Below are 15,443 nucleotides of genomic sequence, written 5' to 3' on the forward strand. Positions count from 1 at the left end.
TAAAAAGATAATAATAAAAATAAAATAATTATAATAATAATAATTATAATAATAATAAAAATAATAATAATAATAATAATAATAACAATATATATATAATTATAATAATATCAATAATAATTTTTATTACAATAACAAAAATAATTATAATTATTATTTTTATTATCATAAGAGAAAAAATTAGATTTATTTTAAAAAATATTATCTAATTTAATTTAAATTTAAAATAATTTTTTTAATATATAATATAAAATTAATGTCATTGAAAAAATTTTTAATTTATATATAATAAATTTTTATTAATTTTTAAAACTATATATTATTAATTATTTATAATCAAAATATTTAATTTAATTTAAAAAAAAAATATAATTTCAGAAATTCTTTATTTAAATTCATATTTAAATATATTTAAAATTATGTTAAAATAAATAATTTTTATTTTATATTTAAATATATATTAAATTTAATTATAATTTTTTTTACATTTTTTTCGTTTAATAATTACATTATTTTTTTTATTTTCAATACAAAAATTTAAACATATAATTCATTTTTAATTAAAAAAAAATTAACATTAACAATAATTAAATAGAAAATATTAAAAATAAAAGGAAAAAAAGAAAAGAAAAGATTTAAAAATATGTTTTCATAATTTTTCAAAAGAAGTAACTAATCCAAAAAGAAAGTAGATTTAGAAGAAAAAGAGAATTACCCTTTTTTACAAGAACAAAGCACTTGCAAACAAGATTTAACATAAAAAAACAATAATTAATAATTTATACCAATTCCAAAAGGCCATGAAAAATATTCGGAAAAAGATAAAGAAAAGTGTCCTTATTTTTCAATGTAATAAAAATAAGAATAATCTTCCACAAACGAAAAAGATCCTTAAAAAAAGAAAGAAAAGAAACCAAAAGGAGGTTGTCCATTTATGCCTTCAGAAAGAAAAAAAAATCCTTCCTTGAATTCTTGCGAAGAAGGATGGAATGAAGAATATGTATCTCCTTAGTCTTATTTAATAGATTATAGAGGTTTTTTATCTTTTTCATTTGATTAACTAGAAAAACCTGATTTCGTAATTACATTTTTTTTGTTAAATTTAAAAAAAATAAAAAAAAAATTTAAAAAGTTTTAAAATATTTAAAAAAAAAAAAAAATTTTGATTAAAAATAATTTTTTAGAATTTAAAAGAAAAAAGAAAAATTTTTGATACTTTTCCTGTTTATTTGAAACACACATTATTTATGAAAGATGAAAACATGAAAAAAGTTCGAGAATTAGAAGTCGCATAAAGATTTTTTGTTTACGACAAGTTAAGAGAAAAAGGAAACAAAGAATTCAATAAAGGAAATGCGGAAGAATCAATAAAATATTATGAATAAGCATTAAGTTGCTTTAAATGGCTTGAACATGTTGAAAAAGAAGAAGATGAACAAGAAGAAGAAATAAAATTCGAATTATCAGAAGAAGAACGTAAAGCTGAACAAGAAAGAGACGACGAAATACGAAAAGATCCTTTTTTTAAAAACTTACCACGAGAAACTGAATAGGAAAGAATCGAAAGATTAAAATTATTATAATAGATAAGATAAGAAAAAAAAGAATTCAGGAAAAAATATAAAGGATTAGTAATAATTATAATTTTTAAAATAAAACAAAAAATTAAATTAAATTTGTAATATATATATAAAAGATGACTACATATACAGATGATAATGTAATTCTTAAAGATGGGGAAGAACTTACAGATAGCCAAGATATTGAAATGAGATAAAGTATGCTTATGACTATTTATATGAGTTTGGCTGTAGCCTATATGAAATGCTTTTATTTTAAAATGGCTTAAGTAGCTTTAGATGATGCACTTAAAATTACTTAGAAAAGTTCTTAGATTTATTTCAGGAAATCTTAATGTGTGGCTTATAATAAATTTAGTGATTTAAAAGAACTAGAGTAGGCTAAAAAAGATATTGAATAGGCTATTGAAATGAAACAATATGAGAAAATATTTTAATAAGAATAAGGAATTTTAAGAATTATGAATTTATTAGACCATAACGAATGTTATATTAATTTAGTATTTTTTTAAAATTATTAATATTAATTATATTAATATATAATAAATTAGGCACATTATGTAGTTAAAAGAATTAAAGAAAGAACAGAATATGAAACTGAACTTATATCGAAATTATTTTAAAGGGAAAAACATATAGAAGAAGTTGAATAATAATTAATTGATGAAGGTTTTTTTTTTATTTATTTAAGCGAAAAAAAAAAAAAAAAAAGGAAAAACCCCATATGAAGAAGGAGAAGAAACATTATCATAAGCAAATATAATTCCAATAAATGAAGAACATTAAGAATATGAAATAATATTAGAAATGATGAGAAAATATTATCGTGTAATTGAATTTTATACAGAAACAAAGAAACCTGATTAGGTAAGAATTGCAAAGAAAGAACTTTAATAATTATCTGAGACTGTCTGTGTAATGAATTATTTATTAAAATTGAACTTTAAAAATTATAAAGAAAATTCTTTGATGATAAAATTGAAGAAAGAATATGATATTGATTTAGAAAATGAGAAAATTCTGAGAAGATTAGAAAGATTGAAAAAAAATAAAGCCAAGAGTATTTTCGAAAATGGAAATTATAACTTCGAAGTGTTTTAATATGCTATAAAAGATTATTTCAAGAAAAAAGAAGAAAAAGAAAAAAAAGAAAAGGAAGAAAAAGAAGCAGAAGAAAATGAAAATAATTAAGAAAATTTAACTGTTAAATAGACTGGATTTAGAAAAGTCATTTCAAATATTTTTAGTTGTGAATTTATTTTATAAGCAACACTTGTAGGAATGATTTTTGGATTCTTTTATTATATGACTACTAAAGATAATATGATTTCAATGTTCATTTTTGATTAAATGAAATGATTTATAATTGTTGTTTTTTTTACTTTGTTTAATTTTATAAATATAATTATTATATGATTATATGAAATTTATATATTATTATTATATTTGATATTATAATATAAATTTTTTCTTTTATTTTTTTATAATTTATAATAAAATATTGTAATTTCTTTTTTTTTGATTAAATTAAATTTAATAAAATTATTTTTTTAAATATTTTAATAATATATATATTATTAAGTATTTTTAAATTTTTTTTTTTATATATATAGTTTTTTTAAATATTTCTATATTTTTTTTCTTTTTTTTTCTTTTTTAAATGTTCAATTAATCAAATTGTTTTTATTAAAAAAAAATATAATAAATATATGTATATATATTAAAGTTAAACAAATATAGTCTTCTTTAACTACAACAAAATATTGGATTAAATTATAAACTATATTGTACAATTATTTATATTATTAATTAGTTTTTCATTATAGTTATAATAGATATATATATAACATTTTATAATAACTTTTTTTTTTTTTATAAAAAATCCTTATTTAAATATACATATTTATTATTTCTATTTTTATCAATTTCATATTCTTAATTTATTAGAAATTTTATTTGTCGAAAATTAGTATTATTCTTCTGCAATAGTTAAAATTATATTTTACCTATTTATAATATCATTATTGTATTTATTATTTGATCTAATAATTTTAAATGCATCTCCTATTGATTTATTAAAATTAATTAGATTATAAAATAATAAACCTATTGATTCTTAGAATTTCCAATTTTTATAATGAGAATTTTAATTATCATCATCATCTTCTATAACATTCTTTTTTTTTTTTTTTACATTTTTTATTTTAATTAAATTATAATTTTACTTCTTCTTAAATTGAATAAATGTCATTTTTCTTTTTATTTATTTCACTTTAGTTATCCTTTTCAAAAATTTGGATTTTTTAAAAATTTTCTTTGTTTTCATTATCCATTTTAATAATGATTAAATTATTTTTAATATTATTATTTATTTATACATTCTGTATATTTTATTATTTCTATGATTTATTTTCTAATAAAATAGCTAATGACTATTCTGATTCTTTTTTTAAATTTAAATCTATAAAATTCGTAGATGATTAATTTTCAATTTAATTATTTTAAGAAGTTTTTTATTATTATTATTATTATTATTATTAATACTAATTGTTATTATAAATATTAACTATATTTTCTTTTTTTTCTTAATTTTTTGTTATATCATGGTCTTTCATTAAAACATCATTTTTTTATAAAAACTTTTAATTATTCTTTTAAACTTAGTGTTTTGTAAGCTTAGTTTATACACATGCTCCCATTTTAAATATTTATGAATATTGTTTTTTTTGTTTAATTTTTTAAAAATATAAATTAACAGAATTTTTTCAAATAATCAAAATAAAAAAATTTATTTATTTAATTATATAACTAATTATATAACTAATTATTAAATTAAATAAATTAAATATTAATAAAAAATTTATATTTATTAAAATATATAATTAATTTATATTATTAAAAATAATATAATAAAAATAATACTTTAATATTTATAATTTAATATATATTAAACTTTAAAAAAATTAAAATTTAAAATAATTTTTAGAAAGTAATATATTATTTATATAGAAGAAAAAAATTATTAAATATAAAATATAATATCTAATAATAAGATATTTATAATAAAAAAAAGTAAAAATATATAATATATTTCTAAAATTAGAAAATAATAATAATAAAAAATAATTATAATTAATATATATCCATATATCATCATAAAAATAAATATTAAATATCTTATTAATATTAAATAAAAAATTTTTTATAATAGTTATTTATATAAAAATAAAATAAATATTAAAAGTATAGAAATATAAGATATATTATATATTATAACAAATATTAATTAAAAAATATAAATATTTGAAATAATAATAATATCAAAAATATCAAAAATATAATTATTAATAAATAATTATATATATTATTAATATTAATATTATTTTATATATCTAAATAATACATATTTCTAAATATTAAAATATAATAGATAAAATGTTTTATAAATATATAAATATTATAAAAATTATAATATTTAGATATTATTATTATTATTATTTTATAAGAAATATTTAAATAAAAATATAAATATAAAAAATATTTTTATCCTTATTATTATTATTATTATTATTATTATAATTATATTATTATCTTTATTATTAATATTATTATTATTAAGATTTTTTACATGAATCCTTTATTTATTTTTATTGTTTTTTTTTTTTTTTTTTAATATTTTTTTTCTTTCATATATATATAAAATTAAATATATATTTTTTATCATCTTTTAATAATTTTTTTTATTTTTTATTTTTTAAATTAAAATCTTTTTTTCAGGCATTTTTTAATTTTGTTATAAATATAAAATATTAAATAGTTTTATATATTTATTTTTATATTTTGAAATTTTTTATTCAATATTTATATTCAAATTTATATTTTTTAATCTTCTTTTTTATTTATATAAATAATATTAAATAAATATTTTACAATTAGATAAATTTAAATAATAATTTATGATTATTTTTATTATTAATATTTTTAATAATGTATATAAATATATCATATCATTAAAAAAATTATTTTATATATTAATTATAATATATAAAGATTTATTATAAAAACAAAAAAAATAAAAATATTATTTAATATATAATATAATTATATTATAAAAATAAATAATTAAAATAATATCAAGCTCTTTTATATTTAGCCTCTACAAAAGGCATTTTAACAATTTAAATAGGATAATCTTTTCCTTTTTAATTTACAATTAATTCTTAACCAACCTTAAATAATAATAATAAAAAATTAATGAATAAAAAATAAAATATAAAAAAATATATATAATAATAATAAAAAAAAAAAAATTATCGTAACAAAGAAAATAAAAAAAAAGATTACACTAGATAAGCTAGTAGAAACATACATCATACCAATTCCTTTTTTTAACATAGGTGAATAAGTACCACTACAAACATATCCAACTTTATTTTTATTTTAATCAAAAACATCACAAACAGGTCTCAAAATGCCTGATCCTTTGATTAAAAATCCTACTCTTTTTTATTTAACACCTTCCTTTATTTTATTTTTTAAGCATATATATTATTTAAAAAAATAAAAAAATATTAAACTTTTCTTTATTTAGCTAAAACATCGTTTCCTAAGAAACATTATTTTTCTTCTTTGGATTATTTTCTAACAGTCCACAATAAAGTAGCTTCTGCTGGAGTAATTTAATCATTCATATCATGCCCATGTAAACATAAACCAGCTTCAAGTCTAAGCGAATCTCTCGCACCAAGCCCAGCAGGTTTAATAAGAGGATTTTATAGTAATAAATCAGTTAATTAAACTATTTTATCGTTTTCAATACTTAATTCAAATCCATCTTCTCCTGTATAACCACATCTACAAGCTAGAACTTCTAGTCCATTTTTTAATTATATTTTTTGGTGTTACATAAATAATATTTTTGATAAATCTACGTTAGTTAATTGTTGAAAAACTTCTTCAGTTTTAGGACCTTTTTTATTTTATTTTTTAAAAAAACATTTTATATAGTTACCTTATATTGCTATAAGAGATTTTTAATCTTCATATTATATTTTAATATCGGCTTTAGGAAAATATTATTCCTTTAATTTTTACATATGTTCTAAGTCTATAAATTTATTAGCTCCGTTAACTACCATATGTCTATTTTTTATTATTTTATTTTATTTAAGAAAAAAAAACTATAAAAATACATATGATTTTCAAATTTCGTCACTATTGTATCGTCAATTATACCTGCTTTTTCATTCAAAATTAAACTAAGAAATCCTTCTTATTCTTTTTTGCCTAATTTATTTTTATTATAAATATATATTAATTGTATATTTATATTGCCTCTAATATCCCCAACGACTAATTTTTCTATAAAATCAACTGAATCTTTACCATATATTCTTTTTTTTTATTATTAAAACATATATATTTATTAATATACTTAATTTAACCCATATGAGATACATCAAATAATGAACTACTTTATCTTGTATGTAAATGTTCTTTTAAAACGCCTTCTGGATATTATACAGGCATTTCGTATCCTTTTTTTTATTTTATATAAAAATACAATTATTTATTTTTTAATTTAAACCTGCAAATTCTACCATTTTTCCATTTAATTTTGTTTTGTGATATTCATTTAATGATGTTTTGAGAAGTTAGATTTAAGAAAAATATAGTCTATTAACTTTTGTTAAGGAATTAAATATATTATTCATTTTACTTTAAAATTATATTTTTTTTAATATGTAAATCTTAAGTTAATTATAAAAAAAATAGATATTTAATTATTTTTTTTAACATTTATTTCATAAAATTTATCTTTTATATTTAAACATGTTTTTTTTAAAAAGATATATAAATTTAAATATGTCATATCTTTAAAAAAAAAAATTATCTAATTTTTATTAAATAAAAAAAAATAAAAAATTAACTCAATCCTCTTTTTATTATTACTATTATTCTTATTTTTAAATTAAAGGTATATCTTCTTAGATATTAAGATGTGCAAATTCAGCTAATCGAGGTAAGATTTTCATACAGATATTAGGTATATGGTACTTATTATAAGTTCGTGTACATTCATTATCTTCTACCTGAAGTTTTTAAAAATCCTATATAATTTTTACTTTCTAAAATTCTTTAACACCCAAACATTAAAGTAATTTTTCCATTATAATCTAAATCAATTAATTATTAATTGAAATGAAATGGATTTAGGTACTGTTTTATTAAACATCTAAATCATTTTTAACAAATAAATGTCTATATTCATCAAAGTTTTCATAAGGATTACCTGCGTTTTTAATTTTCTGAACCATAACCTCAAAATCAATAAAGTAACAAAAAAAAGCGAAAGTTTCGTAAATATTCAAATAGTTTTTATTCTAAATATTACCTAAATATTAAATAAAAACTTATTTTTCATTCGATAAAATATCAAAATAAAACATTTTATTTAAATAAAAATCTAGATTTGACTCGAAAATATTTAAATTTTTTTATTATAAAAACTATTAATATAATTCCATTTATCTTTACTAATTATTAAAGTCTTCTATAAGTGCATATTTCATTAGGTTTTTATTCATTTCCGTCCCATAAAAAAAAACTTTATCCACAGCTATATAATACCAATTATCAAAAAACTAAGTGGTAATTTATTCAACAAAAATAATCTTCAAAAATCTGACAAAAATATACTTAGAAAGTACAAATTCTATCTCGAAATTTTATTATTTACTCTTTTCAATATCCAAATCAAATTCTTGTTAAAAGTTTAAATTATTTATATGTATACCGGCCTAAATAATAACTTTTTTAGAATAATAATATAAATTACTCGTTTATTAAATATTAGAAGCATCATAAAATTTTATCTTTAATTTTTTCACAAAACAACATTCTTAATTTTTCATACTATATAACAAATATTCATCCCTATCTAAAGGACCTGGATTTCCTAAAGAACTCCAAAAATACTATCCATATTGAGTATTTTAAATTGTATTTTCAATAGACTAATCATGGTCTGTAGTAGATGATTTTATTGCTTCAAGTTTTAATTGATTAAGGTTTTTTAAACTTTAGTTTAAATTTTAATAAAATAAATGATAATTTTATATGTTTATGTTTTGGACTTTAAAATTAATAATTTTAGTGTAATATTCATAAAATTAGTTTGTTTTTATCATTTATTCAAATTATTTGCATGTTTTAGATAGTTAAAGTATATCTTAAAAATTTAAAAAACATGAAATATTTAATTTTATGTAGTATGGAAGTTAAACTATATCATATATTTAATTCATTTTTTTTATATATATTATATTTTTTATTTTATAAATTATATAATAATTTAAATTATTTTTTTATTGATTTATTAAAAGAAAACTTTTTTTTAATTTTCTATATTATATAAAGAGGAATTTTAATTATTAATTTTTTTTATATGATTTGCTATAAAAAATTAAATAAACTATTTATAAATATAAAACTATATTTATGAATTATTAATATTTTTTATTAAAATTCATTTGATCATTCCATTCGGAATTGGAATATTTAAATTTATTTTTTATAATAAAGTTAATAAAATAAATTATGAAAAAAAAAAAAAACTAAAAACATGTATTATATTTAATAAAATAAAAAAATTAACTTTTTTATTAATTTATAATAATTTACAAATATTCCAAATTAAAATAAAATAAAAAATTAATATTATTAAATGAATACAAAATATATATTTTAATAAAATCAAAATCAAAAAACAATCACTAATTTTAATTTTCCTTAAAAACTAACATAACTTGAATAATTCTTATAGAAATTATTTAATATAATGGATTTTAAATTTGATTTAAATATAAAATTTGCAAAGATAAATTAAATAATAAAGAATAATTATTAACTTCTTTTAATTTAAAACGAAATAAAATCCATAAAACCAGACAAAATATTCATAATACTATAAAACATCCTCGAAAAATCTGAAAAAGATAAAAATAATTTAATAACTCTCTTATCTCCATCAAAAAAAAATGAAAATATCAAAAATAAAAAATAAAAAACCTGCCTAAAATGCCAAAACTGCTAATAAACCATTAAAAATGTTGCTTTTACATGCCTAATATGTCATAACTATATATTATGTACTGATTGTAAGTTTTACATTATAAAAAATCACTTTCACCCTTTTATAAAATATTATCTTGAAGAGAAATATATTGAGAATTCGACTTATTTTAACAATTAAAGTATTACTTTAAAAAAAATATTCGAAAAAATAGAAATCATACGTATTTAAAAAGGAATATAATTCGATATATAAATGATTGTATAAAATACTGAAAATAACTAATTTGGAAATAATTTGTATGTTTTTTGCACAAAGGGACCTTTTTAAGGACATAAATAAATAATTAATCCTAATTTTAAAGACTAAGAATAGATTATTACTTTTTAATTTATTGCTCCCAGTATTATTTGTAATTTTTAAATTGAGTTTTGTATTGTTAATGAAGGTATTGTTTATGATAAATAATTTATTAATTTTCTTGTTTGTGTTGAATGAATTTTTTTTTTTGTAATTTTTTTTTTTTTATATGAATTTAACTTTATTTAAATTTAAATGATTTTTTTTTTATTATTTTTTTTTTTTTTTTAAGTATAAACAATTAATAACATATATATTTTTTAAATTTTTTTTTTTTTTTTTTGTATTCATAAACATTAAAGCAATATTAAAAAAAAAATAAAAAATATGGAATATTAAAATGGAGAATTATAGGTAAATAAAAAAAAACTAACAAACAAATATTAACCATTTAAATAAAAATAATTAAATAAAAATGAATTTTTTAATTAAAAAAATATTCAAAAAATCTATAATTTAGAATAAAAAATAAAATACATTAAAAAAAAAATAAAAAAAATCCATTAAAAATAAATAAAAATATATATATATGTATAAATATAAAATAAAAAAGGAATTAAATTGTATATTCTGCTCGAAATGTAAAAAACCGAAAACATTTAATTAAATGATTGGCCATGCTTTATATTCAAAATACAGTGCTTCATAAAATTATTATTTTACAAAAGATGTAAACGATATTCTTACAAATTAACGAACAACAACGCATATTAAAATAAAAGACTTATAAGTATATGATGAAGATGAATAATATTTAAAGCGAATATATAAAATATATGAATATCCAAACAAAATAGAAATGCTAACAGAATATTATAAATACCATAAAGATGTAGCTAGAATATTTACAATTCCTGCTAGTAAATCCTTAAATAAATATCATGATAAGAAACGAAAATCGGAGTATATTCGTATAAAAAAACAATTAGACCCTAAATTTGTATATGAAGATGATAAAAATATGCAAAAAGAAACTTCTGTACATGAGAGATTGTTAGCTCCTTTAGATTCTGTTACAGTTTAGAGTGGAACTATATAAGAAATTAATGAAAAATTGCAAGAAATTATTAATTCAGTTAATTATTCTTTTCTAACTGAAGTTTAAAATAATAATAGTTTAGGTGGAAATTTAAACTAATTTTTAAATTTTTTATAGAAAACTGATGAATAATAATAAAATGAGTATTATATCTAATAATACTTAAAAAAAAACTAAAAAAACACAATATAAAATTACAAAATATAAGAAAATAATCCAAATAAATAAAATGAAATTAAAAAACAATAAGAAATAATAGAACACATAAAAAAATAAAAAATGTTAATTTAAAAATAATAAATTTAAATTTTCAGAAAGGTTCAATCAGAATAATAATATATAAAGGAAGAAAAAATTAATTATAATAATAATATAAGAAAAAAAGATATTGTATTAGAATAATAAAATCAATTTTAAAATAGTTCAAATATAAAAAAATAAAGATAACATTCCTAATAAAATACCATAAATTCAAATAGTAATATAACTAATATAAATTCGTAAAACAAAATTAATAATACAGATAGACAATATAATTATACACAAAAAACATTTAATAATAGTAAAAATAATAAAAAATTATTACTAACAGAATAAAAAGATGTATTTAATAGTATATTCTAATTAATAAAAGATAATATGAAAAAAACTAATAATAAAATATATTAATAATAATAATAATAATAATAAAAATAATAATAATAATAATAATTTTAAAAATCATAATAATTTATTAAAAACAAAATATTAACATGCTTATAATCATTTATAATAATAACAAAATTCTAAAAATTCTCTTCCCTAAACTCGTTAAAACAGTATTTATAAAAGCCATGTAAGGACTTAATCTCGTTTATTAACTTAATAACCATAAATATGTGTAATGAATACTAAAAAAAATACAGGAACTCTATTCGATCTGAGTCAATTGAAAAACGAGAATAACAATTAAAACATGATACTTACAAATTAAAAATTGAGTGCTACTTATAAATATTATTAATAAAATAGTAGCGATAAATCTCCTGATTAAAGAATTGTAAATAAAAAAGATAATTAATAATCATTAACTGAAAGATTATAATTTTAAAATAAAATTAATAGAGAAAATAAAAGCAATTAAAGTGCTAATCATAAAAAAAATATCAGTTAATAATAATAATATAAAAAGGATGACGTGGCAATGATTACTAATAATTCAAATGTTGATTCAAATACACATTTCCATACTCAATAAAATGCTCTATTAGAAATGATTAAATTTAATAGAATTAATTCCGTAGCGAATAATAACAATAATTAGTTTACAGAAAAAAAAATTGGTTTTCATAAATAAACAAAGTCGGAAATTACCTGTGGGCTTTTTTATGAAAAAAATATAGCAAATATAGGAGAAAAAGGAAAATAAAAAAGTAAAATGACATATTCACCGTGTATTAATAATAATAATAATAAATTAAACCGAAATAAAAAAGTAATTCATAAGAAAGATGTTTTAAGCGATATTTATTTAAAATCTTAATATTGATACAATTAATCACATTTTTTTATTTACAAATATTTAGTTTTTTTATATATATATATATATATATATATTTACGTATAATCATATTTTTGTAATAATTTATTATTTGGATTCCAGTTTTTTGTAGATTATATTAACAGTAAAAAAAAAAATATATAATTGTACATAATTTGTTTTTATTAAATATCAAATTATAAAAAATAAGTTATATATTAATTTATAATTAATAAAAATATTTTATATTTCTCTTTTATTTAATTTATTAAAAAAATAATTTATACTTTTTTCAAATATCTCTTTTTTTATAATATTAAAATAATATTAAAATATAATTATAATAAATTACATTATTTAAGAAATTTTTCCTTCATTCTCAATAATCTCATTATATTTTTCAATTTCATCTAGTCTATCAAGCAATTCTATAGGAGGAAAAGGTAAAACTTCTACAGCATACTTAGATTAATAAGGTAAATGTATATCAATAATAGACATTTAGTCCGATTAATAAATATTATCAATACAATTTCTTTTATCTAAATCAAAAATATCACTTCTCCAAAGGTTTTTATACTAATAACTATATTAAAGAAAAACTTAGGAAGAAAGAGTAGTAGTATCATCTATTATTTAGCAAATTTCATCCGTAAAATAATTAGATTTTATTATTTCACTTAAATAACCATATATATGAGATTTAATATAAGGATTTTCATCTTAAACAGTTTCCAAGTATCTAGTAAATAAGGGAAGACAATATTCAACATTTAATTATATTGTTTTTTCGTCATTTTCTCCATCTTTATCTTTAAATAATTTTATTAATAAATTTATTACAATTATTTCTTCAACTATAAAAAAATAAAATAATTAAAATTTTATTAATTATACTTTGTGGATATCCTTAATATTCTATTGAATATTCAAATGCTTAAGATAATGATTGACTAATATAATAATAAAAATTTGATTTTATTAAAATTTTTTTTATAAAAGGTTGCTCTTTATTAAGTAAAATATTTAATTTAAAGTAAATCTTATATCGGAGTGAGTTTACGATTATTAAGTATATACAATAAGGAACATATAGTTTCTATATGCTTTTCTTATATAACTTGTTTGTTTTTTATAATAATTTATTCTATTATTAATAAAGTACCTTTTTAATAAATATATGTATATATATATATATATATATATATATATATAAATATTTATGTATTTATTTATCATTTTATATTAAATAAAATTTTATTTTATATATATATATTATTGTTTACAATTATATAATTATAAATATTTCGTTTTTACATATTATTAATAAAATTATATAAATAATATGTATATTTTTTAAATAAAAATAATAATATTTTTATTTAATTAAATTAATACTTGTTAAAATAGTAGTATATGATATAGAAATTCTATCTAATTTTTCTAAAAAATCATCTCTTTCTTCTTCATCGTCATCTAATTTGATTAGCTATAATTATTATTATTACTATTATTACTATTATTATTATTATTATTATTATTATTATTATTATTATTATTATTATTATTACTATTCATTTATATCATACTATTTAAGAAGTTCTGTATATTAACTTTAATACTTTATACACATATTAAGTATATTCTCTAATACTTCTTAAATATTTTATATAAGTAAAATACTAGGAAATTGATTAAATAGTCTTAAAAGAATACCAGAACATTATAATTCATTCTAAAGTTCTGGATATTATGTTTAATGTAAATCTTTAATATCTTTTTTTTAAGATTTTATTTATTATTCAAGGACCATTAATATTTCTATTCTCATAATACTTGTCCAGAATAAATCCGGAAGTAAAACATTTTAAGATTAAATTATTTCTAAAATCTCAATATATGATTTGTTTGAATAAAACCATTTTTGTAAAAGATGGTAAGGTAAAATTGAATTAATATATTATAAAAAATATTAATTTTCGAGTGAAATTTCGTTTATAATTTATAAAGATTATATTCTAATATTTATTTTTATTTAATCCATTTTAAATACTATATAAAATAATAAAGAAATGAACTTTTTTTATATTAATATTTAAATATTGTGAGATTATCTTAATAATTTTTATATCAATATTAATTCCTTTTGAATTTTTAAGAAATTAATAAATAATAAATAAATATAATTGTAATACTTATGTAACCAATTAATTCTCTAATGAACAAACATTAACTAAATCTAAATAAATACAGTTAAGTAAAATATCAGAATCACAAATAATATCTGATCCTTAAACAGTACTTGATATTTCAATAAAAATACTAAGTAAACATTTTTTATATCTTTAAATATTAACTTAATATTTATTTTCTAACTATGTTTAAAAAATAAATTATATATATATATATATATATATATTTTTATTTATATATATTATTATATATATATATTTTTATATTATACATTTAAAATATCTACAACAATATTAAAATACTCCTATTCATAAAATAAATTAATTAATGGATATTTTTAAATCATTTTAAGTACTGTTTTTAAATATAACTTTACTGCTTTTTAATTATTGTAAATAAATTAATTTGCTTTAAGTACATCATACTAAAGAGTCAGATTTATTTCTTTAATAATTCTTATTATTTATTAAATATTACTTTTTAGCTAATTAATTACTTCTTTTAAAAATACTCCTGGATTATTAATATCGAAATTTTCACTTTATACAAAAAGCCTTAAATATATCCCTTAAATTTATACTTCTTTATCATCCATAAAATCGTTATTATTTAATTCCTCACCCATCTATATATTATTATCTATAAGTTTATTCAAGAAAATTTTACCCATAGAAGCAT

The 15,443-nt window shown here is 15.7% G+C and overlaps 2 protein-coding genes across 2 annotated transcripts, besides 28 other annotated features; one reads left to right on the forward strand and one right to left on the reverse strand. All coding sequences in view use genetic code 6, as the record gives it.

Moving 5' to 3' along the window:
- Positions 1-121: part of a microsatellite that runs on past the window's edge.
- Positions 96-153: a microsatellite.
- Positions 120-191: a microsatellite.
- Positions 192-627: 436 nt separating this feature from the next.
- Positions 628-2,939, forward strand: IMG5_130470 (hypothetical protein; the record flags this gene model as incomplete). Its single annotated transcript, XM_004032035.1, has 5 exons — positions 628-1,078; positions 1,185-1,631; positions 1,697-2,080; positions 2,132-2,249; positions 2,293-2,939. The coding sequence occupies exons 1-5, from the start codon at positions 644-646 to the stop codon at positions 2,937-2,939; spliced, it is 2,031 nt and encodes a 676-aa protein (XP_004032083.1). The 5' UTR covers positions 628-643.
- Positions 1,418-1,447: a microsatellite.
- Positions 2,703-2,747: a microsatellite.
- Positions 2,703-2,758: a microsatellite.
- Positions 2,707-2,748: a microsatellite.
- A 173-nt stretch (positions 2,940-3,112) lies between the features above and the next one.
- Positions 3,113-3,168: a microsatellite.
- Positions 3,169-3,213: 45 nt separating this feature from the next.
- Positions 3,214-3,238: a microsatellite.
- Positions 3,239-4,093: 855 nt separating this feature from the next.
- Positions 4,094-4,120: a microsatellite.
- Positions 4,121-4,377: 257 nt separating this feature from the next.
- Positions 4,378-4,408: a microsatellite.
- A 23-nt stretch (positions 4,409-4,431) lies between these two features.
- Positions 4,432-4,495: a microsatellite.
- Positions 4,438-4,491: a microsatellite.
- Positions 4,496-4,526: 31 nt separating the features above from the next.
- Positions 4,527-4,561: a microsatellite.
- Positions 4,562-5,020: 459 nt separating this feature from the next.
- Positions 5,021-5,066: a microsatellite.
- A 63-nt stretch (positions 5,067-5,129) lies between these two features.
- Positions 5,130-5,197: a microsatellite.
- Positions 5,198-5,431: 234 nt separating this feature from the next.
- Positions 5,432-5,460: a microsatellite.
- A 253-nt stretch (positions 5,461-5,713) lies between these two features.
- On the reverse strand, positions 5,714-15,443 carry IMG5_130480 (hypothetical protein; the record flags this gene model as incomplete). Its single annotated transcript, XM_004032036.1, has 13 exons — positions 5,714-5,809; positions 5,925-6,101; positions 6,158-6,549; positions 6,592-6,722; positions 6,773-6,866; positions 6,915-6,973; positions 7,015-7,117; positions 8,419-8,660; positions 12,925-13,384; positions 13,971-14,715; positions 14,768-14,947; positions 15,262-15,390; positions 15,432-15,443. The coding sequence occupies 13 exons, from the start codon at positions 15,441-15,443 to the stop codon at positions 5,714-5,716; spliced, it is 2,820 nt and encodes a 939-aa protein (XP_004032084.1).
- Positions 5,819-5,883: a microsatellite.
- Positions 8,886-8,928: a microsatellite.
- Positions 10,406-10,436: a microsatellite.
- Positions 10,480-10,534: a microsatellite.
- Positions 11,704-11,765: a microsatellite.
- Positions 12,625-12,649: a microsatellite.
- Positions 12,883-12,907: a microsatellite.
- Positions 13,749-13,792: a microsatellite.
- Positions 14,067-14,147: a microsatellite.
- Positions 14,967-15,023: a microsatellite.
- Positions 14,967-15,035: a microsatellite.

The sequence above is a fragment of the Ichthyophthirius multifiliis genome (assembly GCF_000220395.1).
Source record: "Ichthyophthirius multifiliis unplaced genomic scaffold scaff_1120509251022, whole genome shotgun sequence".
Classification (NCBI taxonomy): Eukaryota; Ciliophora; class Oligohymenophorea; order Hymenostomatida; genus Ichthyophthirius; species Ichthyophthirius multifiliis.